Raw genomic sequence first — 20,285 nt, 5'->3', positions numbered from 1 at the left:
CAGGATCCTATGGAAAGTGCCGTGCTACATGGTGGCAGAATGGAAAGCATCTCAATTCACTTGAACAGCTTCCAAAACATTTAAACTTCTATAGGTGTATTAAAAAGTAAAAGGGACAAAGGGGAGCTGGGCGGCGGTAATGTATGCTCCGTGTGGAGCAGGGGAAGGGATCCAGCGTCTGTGATGTATGCTCTGTGTGGAGCAGAGGAAGGGTGCTGGACAGTGGTAATGTATGCTCCATGTGCAGAAGGGGAAGGGAGCAAGGTGGTGGTAATGTATGCTCCATGTGCAGAAGGGGTAGGGAGCCAGGTGGTGGTAATGTATGCTCCGTGTGGAGAAGAGGAAGGGAGCCTGGCGGTGGTAATGTACACTCCCTGTGGAGCAGGGGAAGGGAGCCAGGTGGCGGTAATGTATGCTCCGTGTGGAGTAGGGGGAGGGAGCAGGGCAGTTGTGGTATGCCCGGCTGAAAGTGGCTAATCATTCAGCCCGGCGGCCGTGGTGGTGAATACACACAGTAATGATTGATGAAAAACCATCTATCATCACTAGACGTGCTGCTAAAACCAGCCGACGGGGAACTTTGCTAGTGATGATGCGGGAGCGGGCATCATTGCTAGTCGACCATCACTGCAGCATACACACTAGATGATTTTCAGCTAAAAATCGCTCAAAACGGCCAAAAATGGTTGATTTTCAGCTGAAAATCGCTTAGTGTGTATGGGCCATAAGTTTTGATAGGCTATGATCTAGTCAAAATTGCCTTACCTGCACAGTCAATCTATGCTAGACAATATTGACTTTTGGCTAACCTTCAAGGATATTTTGACTATCTACACAAAATCTCCTGCCAAAATCTCAGTGTGTACACCTCTTAACTGCAGCAAATGGGCCCCACTAAAATACCAGAGAAACAAAATTAATAAAGAGTCTCGAGTTATTGGGTTACGAGGAAAGGATGGCCAGGTAAGGTATGGTTACATTGGAGAAGAGGCATCTACATGGGGATATGAGTAGATTGATTTATAGGTTCTTATATAGCGCTGCATATTCTGCTGCACTTTACAATTAGAAACCGTGATAAATCAAACTGGGTAGTAACAAAACTGACCGAGGTAGTACAGCCCTGCTCGCAAGCTTACAATTATATATACAAATACATTAATACAGTGATCTATCAGGTGATGTGTTTACCAGAAGGAATGTACACAGGAAGTTTGTCATCCAGCGTAGGAAGGGCTTCTTTACAGTAAGGGCAGGTAAGATATGGAATACTCTGCCAGACTAGGTTGTGATGGCAGACTCCATGGATACATTCATAAAAGGGTTAGACAAATTTTGAGCAGAAAAAAAATCTAGGGTTATTAACCATACTTAATAAGCAGTGCTTACGCTAGGTTGTTTAAGCAGGGTGCCGCATCCTGCACGATATTTAAAAGGCAAAACGTGCCCCTCCCCTCTAGCAGCACCTTGCTAGAACAGTCTGCCGCCCGCCCTCGGAGGAAGCCACAGTAGATGACAGGCATGCCACCCACACTGACTCCACCAGGGCCAGCCCTCCCCAACAGTGACGTCGGCAGCCCAGCCAGCCCCTCATGCTGCCCCCGTAGCCCAGCACCCTGCCCCGAACCTAGAAGCATCATTACATTATGTATTATTGTGCACTTAGCCGTTAATAGGAACCATTTCAGATCATCAGAGATACCGATTTTTTTATACATAGCCAAGAGCTCAACAAATCACCTGGGCCAGGTCACCACTGCGACCAGATTCTGCTACCTGGTAACTATATTTTATTAGGGAGGAAGCAGAATCTGGTCTTGGCCGGGTGGGCTTGTGGTATGGTCGTCAACACCCCCCCTCTGGATGACCGATCTGCCCGGCTGTTGCCACGGATGGTAACGGCAGGGTGGAGAAGGCTGACAGTTAGCCCCTGGCAGAGCATGTAATCCCTTGGCAACGAGCAGGTTAACCCCTGGCAACAAGCATTTACCCCTGACAGACCATGGTAACCCCATAGAGGCAGACCATGTTAACCCCTGGCAGACCATGGTAACCCCATAGCAATAAGCATGTAGGTATGCGGAACTTATGTGGCATAATATGCAATTATTATGTTACCATGTTATAATATGTAATGAGCATTACAATGTTTGGTATAATGTGTGATGGACATTACGGCGTGTGGTATATGTAATTGGCATTATGCGTGTGTGTACTTTTGGGCTGCACCTTCGGCGCACACTGTTCCTATCATTTTATCTGGCTCCTCAATTTTCATCCTGGCTCCTAGTTATTAAAGAAATTTCTCGAGCCCTGGCATAGGCAATAACCTTATCCTGGTCTTTTGCATCGCAGGAGACCTAATAGGTTGAACTTGATGGACTTAGGGGTTTTTTTTAGCCTCAACAACTAGGTTACCAAAAAGAAAGCACAAAAGTAATTATCTAAAGGGAAAAAATAAAATGCAAACATTACAAAACTTTTTAACATGTAGGTATACTACATATAAAAGTTTATATCCGAGTATGAAATCCTGGCATTCCGATGCCAAGAATGCAATCTTCCGAGCAACTATTTTGGTCAGACAGGGTACCTGTTATTTTTATTTTAGCTATAAAACTAGCAACATAAGGAATGTCGTTGACGCTCAACGATAGTCCTGGTCAGCAACATCGATGGGCAGGCCGAGAAGACAGCCTTTCTGGTCTTAATACACAGACAGCAGTTTTCTTCCAACCAAATTAACCATCAAGTTAATTAATGACAATCATTTTGATCAGATTAGAAATTCTGGTACTTATGTAGTATCTGGGCGTCCGATTTAGAAATCGGATCGCATCGCATGCGACCAAATCGTATGCGATGCGATGGTCAAGATTTTTCCATAGGATTCAATGTTAAAATGGTCTGAGTCCCTTTTAACATAGAATTCAATGGGAAAAAGGGGTCCTTTTCCTTTCCCCACTATCCAAGTGGGCATGGAGTTGGATATAAACCTGTGGCGAGCGTAGCGAGCCACCGAGCCCGAAGCGTGGCGAGCGTAGCGTGCCCCGCGAGGGGACACAGAATACTTTTTAAGAAATATGCGTTCGCTCGCCACGCTTAGGGCTCGGTGGCTCGCCACGCTATATAAAATCAACTCTATGCCCACTTGGATAGTGGGGAAATGAACAGGACCTTCTTAACATTGAATCCTATGCAAAATCGCATCGAATCGCATCTGATTGTATGCCTTAAGGTAAGGCATACAATCCAGTGTTCGCGAAAACCACCCAAAAAAGTGGGTCCCGGGGACCCTTCACTTCTAAAAATTGGGGTCCTACCTGACCTTTTCTGGGTCCCAACGGAATAAAGCCTCCTCTCGCCTTCTCCCCAGCATGGCACATGTGGGTCGGGGGGGGGGGGGAGTATGAATTGGCCGACTCGCATAAAGATACATACAGTATACACTAGAAACTATATAAACCCGAAAAAAGGGACAGTGCGCGCCGAAGGCGCGCACTAAAAATTTAGGGCATGTTTTTTTACATGCACACACCGTTATGCCCAGTACACATTACAGCACACACCGTTATGCCCAGTACACATTACAGCACACACCGTTATGCCCAGCACACGCCGTTATGCCCAGTACACATTACAGCACATGCCGTTATGCCCAGTACACATTAGGGCATGTTTTTTTACATGCACACACCGTTATGCCCAGTACACATTACAGCACACACCGTTATGCCCAGTACACATTACAGCACACACCGTTATGCCCAGTACACATTACAGCACACACCGTTATGCCCAGCACACGCCGTTATGCCCAGTACACATTACAGCACATGCCGTTATGCCCAGTACACATTACAGCACACACCGTTATGCCCAGTACACATTACAGCACTACTGACCCCTCTATAGCCACCGCTACACTATGGATCCCTCTATACCCACCTCTACACTACTGACCCTACTATACCCACCGCTACACTATTGACCCTACTATACCCACCACTCCACTACGGACCCCTCTATACCCGCCGCTACACTATGGATCCCTCTATACCCACCTCTACACTACTGACCCTATTATACCCACCACTACACTACGGATCCCTCTATACCCACCACTACACTACGGATCCCTCTATACCCACCACTACACTACGGATCCCTCTATACCCACCACTACACTACTGACCCCCTCTAATAAATCTCCCTATATATAATTTTCACTATCCTCCCAGTTCCCTACAGACAATCCCCTCCCCCTCTTCACCATTTCTGTATGAGACACCTGCAGGCCAGTAACTCACCATAAGCAGCTGTGCCCTCGTCGGCTCCTCAGTATTCTGGTCTTCTCTGCTCCCTGCATGTCCTCCCAGTGTCCTAATTCTGTTATCCGGACAGCGCTGCAGCATCGCCGACATTTAGAGGTGCGGGATGCCAGGCAGCAACTGCAGGGCTCACCCAGGGGATCACTAAGAACCTTATGGTTCTGATGAAACAAAGTGCTGACATTACTGACCCCTGAAATAGCAGCGGGAAGGGGGGGGGGGGTGTGATGGAGTAGAAAATCAGCGGCTGCACAGTTGTATAGACGGGGGGGTGGGGTGTGGGGGTGCGGGGGGGGGTGCGCTAGGGTGCCAGGATGAAGAACCAGGGGCTGCCACTGCTAGAGTCAGACGGAGCAGCGCAGAGGCAGCTGTTAAATGAAAAAGTTAAGAAGGGAAGGTGGAGCTGGGACAGACCTGTGGGAGATTAGGAGAGCGGAATAGTGTATGGCCCCTTGCTGCACCCGCTCTAGTGCCAGCTCCTGCTGCGGGCCAAGGCCAGCTTCGTAAGCGCCTGTCAGCTATTCCAGGTGAGATCCCTCCTCCCCCCTGCGGCGCTGACACGCCGTTCATTTCAAGGAGGTGAGCGGCATGTCAGCGCTGCAGGGGGGAGGAGGGATCTCACCTGGAATAGCTGACAGCCGCTCACATACAAGGAGGTGAGCGGCATGTCAGCGCTGCAGGGCGGAGGAGGGTTCTCATCTGTAATAGCTGACAGCCGCTCACATACAAGGAGGTGAGCGGCATGTCAGCGCTGCAGGACGGAGGAGGGATCTCACCTGGAATAGCTGACAGCCGCTCACATACAAGGAGGTGAGCGGCATGTCAGCGCTGCAGGGGGGAGGAGGGATCTCACCTGGAATAGCTGACAGCCGCTCACATACGAGGAGGTGAGCGGCATGTCAGCGTGGCGTGGCAGGGGACGGACGGACTTGCTTTGTGGAATAGCTGACAGCCGCTCAAACCATAGGAGGTGAGCGGCATGTCAGCAGGGGGGGGGGGGAGACTTGCTCTGTGGAATGGCTGACAGCCGCTCAAACTCATAGGAGGTGAGCGGCATGTCAGACTTAAGGGGCGGGTGAGGGGGGAGTGACTGTCCACACGCTGCCGCGCTAGCAGTTTATACTGTCAGCAGGAGGAGACTTCTAGCGCGGCAGTGGCTAATAACTATGCAGGGCGCAGGGCGGGCATTAACGGGCAGGGCGGGAATCGGCAGCTATGAAAGGGGCAGGGCGCAGCGCCCTGTGAAAAAAGCCTAGCGTGAACACTAAGAATCTAAATCTGCACAGCGCGTCCTCGGGGACCCCTTTAGTTTTGACAGCTGAGTCCCCGGGGACTGTTTTGGGGTAAAATACGCGCTATAGCGCGTTTTTGCGAACCCTGCAATCACAAAATCGGCAGCCCAGATACTACATAAGTACCGAAATTCTGTACCAGCCTTATAGAAGTGTGCATGACCATAACAGGTATATAGGTGTCAGCAGTTTAAAAAAAAAAAAAAAAAAGAGAATGCAAGTGATATAATAGTATCACTAAAAATAATACTAAAACATGCAATCAGTTTTACCCAGAGAGAGGACGCAGTATTGCATTGGTTCTGAAACTCTGACCCCAAGCAGGACACCTATTAGGTACACAGGTGTATTCATTATTTGCTGACATTATAAAGGTCCATAGATGGAGCTCATTATTTCACTTGTGATTCTGGGGCAGATGTATTAAGCCTGGTGAAGTGCTAAAGTGGAAGGTGATAATGCACCAGCCAATCAGCTCCTAACTAACAAGTTACAGGCTGGGTTTGAAAAATCACAATTAGAAGCTGGCTGGCTGCCATCACCTTCTTATCACTTTACCAAGCTTAATACACCTTACCGTTTCTGAAAACATGAACAGTTCAGGGTCCATAAGACAGATTGGGAACCCATACAGTACTGTTGACAAAGAATGTCTTATGCCAATCAGTGTTCCCGCTAGAATGCAGGTCATAAGGGCATTGCATTTTTTAGCTAAAACAGGGTGAGGCCTCCTGGTGAGGGGTGTGGTCTGCCACCATCACTATTTGGGGAATTTTAAAGCAGAAGCAGCATCTGCTGATTAAAATTATATTATGCATGCCTATACACAGTGTGTATGTATGAGGACATATCTGTATGCAACACATCCAATACACTAGTAATAAGAGTGTGCTGGTGGAATTGTTGATGCCAATTCCCACGGCTCTTGCAGAAAGCTTGATGTGGTAATGACTTTTGCCAGAATTTAAGTAAATTTTTTTACTCAAACACCTATTCTCCTACAACTTTTTGCTTTCAAAACAATACTGCATTTATATCAGGCACAGCCAAATACAGTCATTTTAAGTAATTCATCTGAATTAGACAACAGTTGTGTAATGCTGGGTACAAACTGCACGAGGTGTGTTCCCAGTGAGTTCATTAGCTATAGGACTCAGCATTGCATTGGCACTTGCTGATGCCAGTAGAGATGGCCAGGGAGGTGGAATGAGGCCGGGGAAGTGTGCATTCAGCAGCCTAGTGTTGCTAGTGTCATCCCCTGATTGAACTGCATGTAGAGACAATAGGGGATGTCGATAGCACGCATCGGTACCAATGTAATGTGTACTCACTATAGAATGTGTCGTAACAAACTGTTGTTATTGGCATGTTTGTTTACAATATCAAAGACCAGAAAAAAAATGAAATAGTCCAAAGGTGCAGTCGCTATCCAACAGAGGACCACAGAAATGGCCCCACTAGCGTGAACTTTGAGTATGAAAAATCCAGCGTCGACGATCCCATCTGTTTTTCCCAATCTTCAATATAGGAACATATAATTCCTCAGCGATGGTAGGTATGCAGAGATGTATGCAAGGAAAATACAAAATAAAATTCTGTAAATAGAGGGAAACACTAATTTAATGTACTGTACATATATGAATAGGTCCAGGGGATGTTATACAAAACCGTACCCAACTCACAATGTAGCGGGTAAGAATATACACATTACGGTATCTTTTCTCCTTCCAATCCTGTATGATCACCACAGTGTGTATATACTAGGATGAGAATAAGCTGCGTATTGTATAAAGATACCATGATATGCTTTAAACCACAATTCCTTTGAGTATAGCACGCATTATATATAGAAAAACAAGACACCTTCTGGTACCTCGTGATTTCATATGTTTGACATGGTGACCCCTTAAAAAGACATTCCTATTTGTGCACGGCATCATATCCAGCAAAAGAAACCTTTATGTGTATATTCTTACCCGCTACATTGTGAGTTGGGTACAGTTTTGTATAACATCCCCTGGACCTCTTCATATATGTACAGTACATTAAATTAGTGTTTCCCTCTATTTACAGAATTTTATTTTGTATTATCCTTGCATACATCTCTGTATACCTACCATCGCTTTGGAATTATATGTTCCTATATTGAAGATTGAGTATGACAAACAAGTCCAGCGCCGACGATCCCATCTGTTTTTCCCATTGTTTACAATATCGTCTAGTGTGTATGTGGCACACGACTGCCAAAAGAATGGAATGGCCAGCAAGTAGAGCAGTTTTGAAGGTACTGGAAACTAGAATAGGTGTGGAAGCATTACAGGTGGTTTTTACATGCAAACATACAGCACTTTACAGATCATAATAAAATAAAACCCATCTCAAAGGAATAATTACAGTACCTTACCGTAACTCTTACATGCTTTAATTAATCATGAGAAGCCAGTCATGCACATACCTGGCTCTGTCAGCTTTTAAAGTGTATCTAGAATCTTAAAGTAGAAGCATGCCATTTTACTGGAAAGCTGCAAAAGTATCTGGTGCTAAAGGGCCACAGTCCTATGCAGATTAGAAGTACACACTTACGTACAGATAATGAAGCTGGAAAAGGTCTCCAGCAGGAAAAGGAAACGTCATTTTATTTTCAAAAACTGGACATAGTGGGTGAGTACTTGTTTCCTAGCACGGCGCCACTGATTTTGATTGTATTGATCGGGTCGGAAAAATCGCGTCGATCGCATCGCATGCCAACCAAATCGCAAGCGATGCGACAGACCCGATTTTTACATTGGAATCCATGTAAAATGGTCCCTGAGACCCGATTTTACATTGATTTCAATGCAAGAAGCTCCAAAACCCCCCATTTTAATAGCAAACCCCCCCTGATGGTTGAAATGGCCCCCCAGTGTTAACGCCACCCGGAAGCAAGGCGAGCGCAGCGGTACGCGTCCTCCGACCTTTTCATACCCCCACTATCCACATCGGGTGGAGTTGATTTTATATAGTGTGGCGAGCGCAGCGAGCCACCGAGCCCGAAGTGTGGCGAGCAAACCTTCGGGCTCACTGCGCACGCCACACTATATAAAATCAACTCCACGCCGACGTGGATAGTGGGGGTATGAAAAGGTCGGAGGACGCGTACCGCCGCCCCTCGCGGGCTTACTGCGCTCGCCACGCTTCGGGTTGGTGTCAATAGTGGGGTGGCGTTAACAATGGGGGGACATTAACCATACTTTCTAACCCTATACAATGAGAAATTGGCCATATTGGCCCATTTCCCATTGTTCCCTATGTAAAATCGGGTTGATCAAACCGATTTTAACTTAATTTAACATTATTCTCTGTGGGAAAAATCGGGTTGATCGCGTCGGTCTCATTGCGGCCCATTATAATGGGCCGCGATGGACCCGATTTTCTAATTTAACATTATTCTCTATGGGAAAATCGCATTGATCGCGTCGCGGCCCATTATAATGGCCCGCGATGGACCCGATCAACGAGATTTTGTCTTTCACGGCAAATACACTGGTGATTGACATAAAATCGGGTCCATCGGGTTGATCGCATGCCTTAAGTACCTTAAACTTAAGGCATGCGATCAACCCGACGGGCGCCGTGCTAGGAAACAAGTACCAGTGAGTGTAAATAAATGCTCTTCAATGTCCACGAAGCACAATTAGAACTCTAGCACCTTGTAGTCAGAAACAATTTAAGCTACCCTTGCATGGCATTCCAGGTACCAAGGAAATTCAACAAAGTGTTGCTGTATGACATTGACTTAGCATATATGGTTAAAGCAGTACGTTTTATTCAGCAGAGTTTCAATAATCACTTCACAGCAAAAGTGTAAGAAAATAGAGCAATGGGCGGTATGTAATGCGGAGCGAGTCAGATTGTCTTAAACCTCTTCTGGGAACAGAGTACGGGGCTCCGGATGCTGGTTAAGCTGTCTCGCTCCGCGGTATGTAATGCAGAGCAAGACAGCTTACCCAGCATCAGGAGCCACGTACTCTGTCCCTAAAAGAAGTTTAAGACAACCCAACAGGCACTACTATTAGCAGAGGGCTACAAAACCCAGACCAGACCTGCTTAACACATTACACCCAAGTTATCAGCTGATAGTTATCAGTCCTTCGAAATAGCTACCGCAGGTAGTGAAACGCGTTCGTTACTACTGCCTCATCTCCAGGAACTATCATCTATTTGAAGAACAGCAGCATTCCTTGTTGCCTCTGCCATCCAGGAGCGACCGCTTAAACATTACAATTCTGGACAACCTCCGGTGGCTTATCTGAACTCCAGCCACCTGTGTGAATGGACGCGTGGTTCTAGCTTTTGGTTTCACTAGGTTTTTACCACCTCCAACAGCCTACACCAGGGGTTCCCAATCTTTTTCTAATCAGGGCACCCCAGAGTATCAGAATTTTCCCACGGCACACCTAGGCCCCAAAAAATATATAGCAAATTAAGTAGATTGTGTTTATATGTGCTTCTTAGGTTCAGTTATGTGGTAAAGGGCAGGATTTGGTTCTGATTGTACACATTTTATGATTGGCAGCGACCAGCACTGGCTTTGTTCAGAAATGATTGATCATAAACAATTTTAATTGGTCCTGGACGACCAACCCGAGGCAAGTGTCCTGAGGCACCCCAGGGAGCCTAGGTGCACAGTTTGGGAACCACTCGCCTACACCATGGACACCGCATCATAGAGAGGACCTTTGCCCTAACATTCGGGTTAATCAGCCGTTCATTACCTCCAGAGGTTAGTTACAATGGACACCGTGTTCTAGAGAGGACTCAGACACCCATCATTGGGGTTTATGCTCCATTCCCACGGCAGTGAAATATTTTTAAGCAATTTATGGTAAACTGCCCTTGGATGCTTACCAATATTATACCTAGAGTGTGGCATTTTCATATTAGTTTTTTTTTATATTTTCTGGTGTCACTTACATTTTACATTTTTTATTTTCTATTTTGTGGCGTACCACCGATTTAAATTCTAGTAAAGTTTGTATTTTAATTATTAATAAATTTTGTGTCTTTCATTGTATTAATGGCACGGCTATTCTTTTTTGATGGTTTTCTTGCTATTTTCTAGTAGGGATTGACTACCCCTACCTTCTAGCAGCTGCTTATTGGGACTCAACTCATACCATAGGTGCCTTTTTTTTTGCTCCTAAACGAACAATAAACTTCAGGTAATATTGCCTGAACTGCGGCACCATGGCTTTCTTGCCACACATGGAATGCAGTGTTATTTTCTTTTTTAAAGTGTCATCTCCCACTGACCACCCGTCTATACAGCAGTGTAATCTCCTTCCAGTGTCTCCTGGTGGATGAAAGAGAAATCTTTGGAATGTTACCTTGCCCAACAATTCCACTGTTATTTTGGGGGATATTCAATCTCCGTCGAGCATCTCCCGTGGGGGAGATGCTCGACGGGCCCTATTCAATGCTGTCTTCCCCGACAGCATTGAACAGGGTTTCCTGTCAGAACGAGCCCGACAGCTCTAGCTGTCGGGCTCGTTCTGCCGAGAACAGCTGGGAAGTGACGAGCTGCCGGCTGCATCTCGTCACTTCCCGGCCGCAACTCGCGGCCACGCCCCCTTCTCGCCGCTCGGCGGCCGGGACATTGAATCCCGACTGCCGAGCTCCAGGCGAGCTCACCGAGAACGGGACAGGGGCACGGCTGTCACGCTAGCTCGACAGCCGTGCCCCAGACATTGAATACCCCCCTTAAGCTCTAATGTCCTTAACTATTTACAAAATCTGCTATCTTAATTGCTTGGTCAGTGGCTTAGCAGTAAGGACAAAGCCTTCAGCCAAAGCATGGTCATGTTGAAAGAACGAGAATTAGCAAAAGCAGAAAAAAGCGAAAACAAGTGTAAAGCCCCATACACATGGGGGTGACCTAAGCACCATGCTAAGTGATCTAGTTTAGCACACATTGCTGACACGCATGCTAAACACCAGCGAAGTGTGCTGCGCGATCTGTGCTGGCCAGTCTCAGCACAGATCATTGGCAATCTGACTAGATCTTGACTACATGTAGTAATGATCTAGTTAGGCGATGATGATGCGGAGGACTTCGCATCGCCGTTGCTCAGGGGCAAAACAGAGTGATCCGTGCTTCATTTCTAAGTGATCTAGACAGATTGCTTAGAAATACAGCTAAAATCGCCCCGTGTGCCTGGCCCCTAAAAGACCGAAAACATAAAAGAAACCTTAGAACATTTTATTGCAATCAATGGATGTATAATTGAAGCTACAACAAGACATGATGGCTGGAATCAGTTGCACTACAAAGGAAGCTACTGTTATCATGTGTTGCTCTGAAATACCCAATTAGAGCATTACTTCCATAAACGCTGGATTAATAATGGAAAAAGTAAAAACAACAACAACCGCAGCAAATAGTTCTGGACACATCTCTGCAGGCCAAAATGAGGTCGTATACTTGTGAAGACCATGTAGTGATGCAGAATGCAGCTGCTAGACTGGGTTGGATTTTAGGTACAGCCAAATATATATGGAGCATACACAGATATTTTTCCGATGAGAGCGGCTCCCGTCACGCTATCTGAAACCCTGCGCCAGAATGGGCTACTAGCTGGCCCCAGTCTCAGCAATGGACGCACGGGCGTGTGAGACGATCGCGCATCTATGTCCCGTCCACCAGATCGCCATCCGCCAGAAACCTGTGTATGGCAGTCTGGCGGCAATGCTGAGAGCGGCCCCAGCTGTAGCTCTGGATCCTAGTCAGATATGTATACAGAGAGCGGTAGCAGCACGTTATATCCCTGCTGCATTTCCATAAGTAGTCATAATGTGACTTAAATCAATTTTTCCTGGAAACCTCTCAAATTCGATCTAAACGATCGCATTCGTTCCTCATTTCACTGCAATAGTCGACATTTTAAGGCTTTCCCTGCTTATCCCTACAGATTGTATATAAAAACGGAGGTACTAATTAAGTCACCTGTGCCTTAGCATAGATCTCCATAAAAGATGGATTTTTGGGGTGCTGTGGGGACAGTGTTTAGGAACCACTGATGTATTTAGTCATTTTTATTGTTGGCAGATAGAACTAAAAATGGGAAAATTAACTTAACCAGTTGCAACCAAAACTCCAAATTTGTAAATATGTGATTTAATAACAATTCACCAAAAATGTAGTAAATATGTGATTTAATAACAATTCACCAAAAATGTAGCAAAACCACAAAAATCGATAGAAATATAAATAAAAAGCAGCTTTCAGCTGCTGGGACACTCATGTTTTCTGAGTAGCACTAGACTACTAGAGGAATTAAAGTGTTGACAGCCTATTACTGTGTATATTAGTAACCCTGACTACTGTACACTCATGTGCACACTATCTGCTGGATAGCTACAGTATGTAAACATTGCTACAACATTGTCTGCAGATTGAGCTTTTCCTTTTTTCAGCTTTAATACTTCTCAACAACACACTATCCACAATAAAATACAACTATTTCCTGTAGTGCTAGCTATTTCGCCATACATACGAAAATATACTGGAGAAAAACTGTGTCAAGGTGCTCCCCTCATCTTTATGTCAGTGGGTTATGGATCATACGGTAAAGTATCTGAATTTACACATGCAAAACGTTAATACGAGTTTTACGCTTTTTTCGTATCAGTGTCAACACCTGAGCAAAATTGAGCACCAAACATATACACACACATATACATATATTTATAGAGTGGCATATACTCAATTTGTTTAGTAATACCACTCAGGTGGATGAAAAGGAGCAGTAATACAGGTTGAGTGTTCCTTAACCAAAATGCTCAGGAGCATTTGGGATAAGGGATTATTGCGGATTTCAGAATAAAAATTTTTTTTCATACTTGTCTGGTCCCCCGACGGTGCCTCAACAGTCCCCAGATGTCCACAGTGTCCCCTGGTGTCCGCAGCTGCCTTCAAATTGCTCTTCAGTGGCGTCCCCTGTCCCAAGGATGCATTGCGCGGGTGCGCCCAGTGGCCGCCATGGACACCGGGGGAGGAGGTAAGTATAAAAAAAGATGCAAGGGGGGGTTGGGGGTCATCCAAAGAAAACCAGTAATATTCTGAAAAGCTACGTTTTTTTTTCGGAATATTTTGGATATGGGATATTCGGATCAATCTGTACTGGGTAAGAGAAAAGTACATTGTTTCCTTTCAGCACACTAAATGCCCCAAGAGGAGCACCATTAGTGTACTGCTTCACTCGCCATGTTTCCCAATCGAAGTCAACGTGGAAGTTAAAAAAAGTACCAAAAATTTTTTTGGGGAAAAACTCATGTCAACCTTACGCGTTGGCCATTGCATGCAGGCCTATAATCTAGATCCCATGTCAGCGAACTGAATCATGAAAGTCAAACCTACATTCCATATGATATTAAACTGCGAATATTGTGTTGTCATCATTTGTTATCCTTCCGGTAAAACCCATCTCAAGGTTTAGATACAGTAGATAAAGCCATAACTGGCACCTGTGCTTATAGCCTATTATCAGTAATGCAGGCATACTAACTGCATGGGTGTAGTATGTCAAGCTGGGTACACTAATGGGCCCCATACATCAGCAATCACAATTTATGGATTTTCAGATATTGGGATATTTTGGCCAGATAAATGGATTTTCAGATCTATCCGACTTTGCCCACACATTACAGATTCTTTCAGTGATCGGCAGATTTTTCCATCTAAAGATTGCATCTTCATATCTGGAAATTGCCCCAATCGATTGTCATTTCAGCTGTTCATAATGTAAATAGATGAAGAAAACTAATTGGGAATGCCCACACATCTAAAAAAGATCTGCAGATAATACCAGATTATTAAACATGTTTAAAAACCTGATTAAGCAATCGATTGGCGATTGTGATTGCCAAAAGGGGGAGCCCACACATCTAAAATTAATTGTGGCAATCATCTCCATATCTGAAAATTGTCACAATTAATTGCTGATGTATGGGGCCCTAAGTCTTTACCCAACCTGTGATCTCCTAGAGCAGTCACAGCCAAACTGTGGCTCTCCAGCTGTTGTGCAACAACACATCTCAGCATGCTTTGTTTTAACATTTTCTAACCGCAAAATTGTAGGAAGGTATGCTGGGACTTGTGATTTCCCAACTGCTGGAGAACCTCAAGTTGTCCAGGCCTGTCCTAGGGAGACATGACATCAGTGCAGCTCTGACCAACCTTCTTGAAATTATTTAATGAAGCCCACTGAACACATTAATACCCCATTCACATCGCAAATGATGGGGACGCACCTAAGATTTGGGTCCATCCCAGAGGCGAACCAGCATTTGCTAGGTTCAGCTCCCCCATAGTGACGGGGGTTGCTTGTCACCGGGGGCAGATGCAGCACTTGGAGCCGATGCCGTCTCCAAGCGCTGCCTCCTCCATTGTCGGAAAGCCAGGTTGCTGGACCGGGTAATTTGAAATTCCCCTTTCTCTTTGCACAGAGACCTGGTTCAACCTAGGTTAGTTTTGTAATGTGAGAGAGACTATACACAAATTGGCTTAAATATTCTGAAGCGGGCAGTTCAGCCTTGAAACACTACTGGTGTTAATACCAGGCCTATTCTGATACACTGTGGGGTAATTTCACCAAGATGGGAGTTTTATTTAAGATGGGATGTTGCCCATAGCAACCAATCAGATTCTACTTATTTAGCGCCTTCTAGAAGATGAATAGATAGAATCGGATTGGTCTCCGAGTAGCATTCCATCTTCAATGTTCCACAAAATTAAGATACTTAAGCATGGTGAAAAAAAAGAGAGGAAACCAGAAACTGCTCATATGAGGATTGCAAAACTGTTAAAGCAATAAGACAGATATTTAAGCAAGTTACCCTTCCGGTTGATAAGACACTTCCCTATTAGACTATGGCCTGCATTACCAAGGTTCTATAAAGCCAAGAAAATAGGAGACATTACAAAAGTCAGATTAAGTTTTAGAATTTTTTTTTCACAAATGCTATATCGTCACCTGTGCTGAACAGAAAATGTTTTCCTCACACAAAACCTGCAACACAACCTTCACAGAGGTCCCTACTTAAGGGTAGCTCAATAAGGTTGGTAACACAACCTCTATCATGTGTAATGTTCTCTATTTACTTCTAATTTTCCTTTCCAGGCCACAACAGGTAGACCGCCACTTCCCCTCATGGCCATTAGACTGGGCCTTACATTATGTTTATTTATTTACAGTTTCTTATATAGCGCAGCAGATTCTGTTGCGCTTTACAATAGTAGACAGTGATAAAACAAACTGGGTAACAACAGACAGACTTGGAGGTAGGAGGGCCCTGCTGCAAGGTTACAATCTACTATGTGGTCAGACATTGAGGAATGTAGTGTGATGTGCACCAAACCTGTTTCCATGACATAGCGTTGTCACTGGTCACCTTGACAAGTTGGCAATGAATTTCAGCTACTGATCTGCCCTTTAGATCAGGGCTTGACAAAACCCGGGGGCCAGGTCGCCATGGCGTCCAGATTTGAAGGAAGATCTCTCCGGGCAAAGTGGCGGCTTACGTTAATGGCAGCAGCAGAGCGGTGGACAACTCCCCCGGCTGCCGCTGTTTTAGAGCAGGTCTGTGGCACCTTTATTTGAAAACTCAAGGCAGATAGTGAGCCAACAGAAGCTCGCAGTCCGACAGCCAATCAGGAGCTACCACTGCCGCTCCTGATTGGCTGTCGAACTGTGAGCATCGGTTGGCTTGTGAGCTGCCTTGAGTTTTGAAATAGCTGCGATTCAGACCTGAACTGATGCAGCGGCAGCCAGGTGAGTTGTCCACCGCTCTGCCTGTGCATGATAACAGTGGTGTGGGAGGGAAGGGGAGGTGGAGTAATCCCCCGTGGCAACGAGCAAGAAACCCATAGCAACAAGCATGTAGGTTAACAGCACTTATGTGGGATAATATGTAGTAGGCCTTACGGCGTGGGGTATTATATGTAATGGGCATTACAGTGTGTAGCATAAGGTAACATAGTAATTAAGGCTGAAAAAACAAAGTGGTTTAAGGGGAATAGAAAATGTTATGAGTAGGTGGCGTAAGCCTGGAATACCGCTTTTACACTGCCGAAAAAATTCCAGGGTATTGCACATGAACGTGCAGCAACCTGGGATATTGTGTAGTATACAATGCATGAAGTTGAAAAATGCTGGGTCGAGTGACATGGCATTTCAACACAGGTAGCCAGCAGGGTTGAACACAGATTCAACTTGGGTCGGGTGCAGTTTAATTGGGTAACCCGCTCACTGCAATGAAATAACCAGCACTGGGAGATTATCTCCTCTCCAAGCAACAGTTCAGGACCTGCCTCCGGTGACATCCCCTTCCAGTATTATCCAGGGCAGGGATGGCAGTGGAAAAGCTCACAAACCAGGTTTAAGACGGTCACAAAACCCAGGGTGTGACACGGCTATATGGTAAAAATGCAGTATAAACAATAATAGGGTGATACTAACGTACTGAGAAGAAGCAAAGGGTACTCTCTTTACTTTCACGGCGCCAGCATGGCGCCGCGCTACTTCCGGGTTACGCTCGCCACAAACTAAGTAAAATAAACGAAGTTAACGCCATGCCAACATGGATAGTTCATATCTCCACTATCCATGTTGGCATGGAATTGATTTTAATTAGCGTGGCGAGCGTAGCGAGCCACCGAGCCCGCAGCGTGGGCGAGCGAAGCGAGCCCCGCAAGGGGACTCTGACGCGCGGCGCCATGCTGGCGCCGTGAAAGTAAAGAAGTACCAAGCAAAATACTAGATTTATAACTATTTGAACAAGAGACATGTGGGTCGATCCTATTAGACCAAGGGTGTGCGGTGCCGTTTAAACGCTGAATTTTTAAACAAATTCAGTAGTCCGCCGTAAAGTGCACCAGGTGCAGTGATGACTCGCGAATGCGAATCATCCGCACCTAATAGGACCGACCCCATAGTGTTACCCTTTTGTGGACAATAAGAGCTCTGACACAGTATTGTCACTGAATATGGTCCTATATGAGTAAACGAATATCCTTCCATGATTAATTACGGAGTACTACCTGGCAGCTCATGTTATCCTTCATGGGAGCTTATTTGCACGAAGCACGTCACCACTATGTGAAAATAGGGTAATGGCATTCGAAAATAAACCTTTTTGGTAAAACACCGGCTACTAGCACACATATACACCAAGGAGTACATGGGGGAAAGTGAGGTAAGTGATGCCACCACACAGAAGTACAACAACTTTTGGGTGGAAGCACCGGATGATCCCTACTTCGCAAACTCTAATGTACAGTATACAACCAGAGTTTTAACCAGCGAGCACACTCCCAATCGTTACACATGTGTTCCCTTCCACTACACAAGGGTGTAGTACGCGCAGAGGGCTATATGAATGCACTGACAATATACACTACATAAAGTGTGTGCTTGTGCTATAGGGCACAACTCCCGCACTGAGATGCACAGACATCCGCTACTGCGTCTCCGATGCCCCCTCACCTAGCAGCAGCAGCTTCACCTCCTTGGACGCCTTCTCCCCGTCGTCTCTTAGGTTGCGGTCAATCATCTTACTCCTCTCCGCGGCCGCCTTATCCTCGGCACTTAGTGTGCAGCCCATCTTGGAACCGGGGATCTCGCACCGGTCCCGGGCCGCCTGTCCTAGCTGGGTTGATCTCACAGGTTCTGCCCTACTGCCTCGCCCCGTTTCCTTTGCCGGCGCCTGCTGCTCGGCGTCACTACCGCTAACTCTGAGTCTGGCCAGAGGGAGGCCGGCCTGCTCTTACTGCACACGAAGTGCGCATGCGCCGGAGTTACGGAAATACAAATCGTCGCCTGTAGAGGTGTAGGCAGGGCAGGGTGTCCATGTTTGTGGTTAGAGTCACAGATCGTGACAGAGGTGGGCGCTATGCAGAGGTTTGTGCTGCTGAGTGCCTATGCATTACGCATGTTTTGCTATTGTATACAGACAGTGGTAATATTAGCTATTTAAATGAAATCTGACATTGGCTTTGGAACTTGAAGGTAAAAGGGGTAATAGTTACTCAAACGCATTTCGTTGCAACCATTTTGTGGGCGTGTCACAGCCTTCTGCTACCAGCAGCTTAGTTCCAAGGGACGAAAAGTCCCAGCATGCCTTGTCTAAGGGCAGTATTCAATGAGAAAATTCTCCGTGTTTTATGGCGAATTTTTGCTTTTTTCGCCTTGGACGGAGCATTTTGCTCTCCAAAAGCGAGCAACCCTATTCAATGTGAAATATACTCCGTCTTTCTAAGTGATTTTCTCCGTGTCTCTCCGTGTAGCAATTCTCCATCTTTTGATGGGGAGCTGGAATGTGAACTTTTAAACTAAAAGGTTTTTTTTTTTTATTTTGGTGTAAAAAAATCAGGATTTTTTTTCTGTGAAGGGGCATGTTATTATTATTCATGTGCTTATAGCACATGAATATATATTTTTTTTTTTACACAGTGCAGCCAGCAGGGGGCCGGAGCGCTCGAGCCGCTCATTAGATATTCATATATTCACTGCACCCGATCGTTAATATGCACGATCGGGTGCAGTGAATACTGGGTCCCCAGCTGGCTATAGGGGGGGGCAGCCTGTGCTGCCTGGGTCCTGGGGAGCTCCCCTCCCCACCACATTCCTCTGGAGCAGCCAGGGAGACTTTAATCTCTCTGGCTGCTTCCGTCCCCCGGCTCCCTGAAAGCTCCCTGCCGCGGACGCTCGTCCGCTGCAGGGGTTAAGACTCGCCGCGAGTGGCGGCGAGCATCAGCCACATTGAATAGTGGATAAAGTGCCGTGCTGAAGAATCTCCGCAAAAACACGGAAAGTGCATGGAGAGCGAAATAACACGCTCTCCATGCACTGAGAATTTTCTCATTGAATACTGCCCTAAGTGTTGCTATTAGGAATCTAAAACTATGGTAGGGCATGCTGGGATGTGTAACTTAGCCACCACTGTTGGAGAGCGACAGCATACCCTCCAACATGACCCATTCCAGATACATTGGCAGAGTGGAGCGTGTGTGGGCTGCATGGCTTTATAGGGCTGTGATTGAGCAGTCTCGTCATTATGTCCCTGTCCCCACTATACAATGCAGAGATTATCAGCATTGTAAAGAGGGCAGCATGGCAATGATGATGCAATTCAACTCGATGGAGACTCTGCAGCTCTGAGAGACTTGAATGGTCTTCTGGATTGCCTAAACCTTCCAATCATCCTGGAGAGTTGCTAAATATGATCATTAAATTAAAGCAGCATCACACTACCCATGGCTACCTCCTGTTTAATCTTCTTGTTTACGATGGATTGGCTTGAGACCTCCCAGTACTAAGAAACCTTGACACCTGCTTTATTTCGATGCTGGGATAAATTTATTCAGACCCTACCCCCAGCAACTAAACTTGCTCTTAGGCAATGTTTTCAATCTACAAGCTGGTACTCCTATCAACTCCTTGGCAATAAAGACCCTATTCCCATAAGATTACCATTTTTTTTATTTGATCCCCTTACTCTACGATTCCAATCCTCCCCCCCCCCCCCCTCTCTTTCCTCTTTTCTCATTCTTCACACGTTTCCTCTTCCTCTTCTTGCTCGAGCCTCTTTCATGGATGGATTGCCCTACGGATGGATCGACAGCCTT

The 20,285-nt window shown here is 45.9% G+C and overlaps 1 protein-coding gene across 1 annotated transcript in view; it reads right to left on the bottom strand.

Moving 5' to 3' along the window:
* GNAI3 (G protein subunit alpha i3) overlaps positions 1 to 18,432 on the bottom strand; it is a 43,745-nt gene extending 25,313 nt beyond the window's left edge. Inside the window, exon 1 of the mRNA XM_083172942.1 lies at positions 18,145 to 18,432. Within this exon, the coding sequence (XP_083029068.1) occupies positions 18,145 to 18,262 (118 nt within the window). The 5' untranslated portion in view covers positions 18,263 to 18,432. The remainder of the gene's footprint in view (positions 1 to 18,144) is intronic.
* Between the last annotated feature and the right edge of the window lie 1,853 nt (positions 18,433 to 20,285).

This window comes from Crinia signifera, chromosome 2, assembly GCF_055691185.1.
Source record: "Crinia signifera chromosome 2, ASM5569118v1, whole genome shotgun sequence".
Lineage (NCBI taxonomy): Eukaryota > Metazoa > Chordata > Amphibia > Anura > Myobatrachidae > Crinia > Crinia signifera.
Note: the sequence above shows the minus strand (reverse complement) of the source record. Positions and strands in the feature narration are given on the sequence as shown.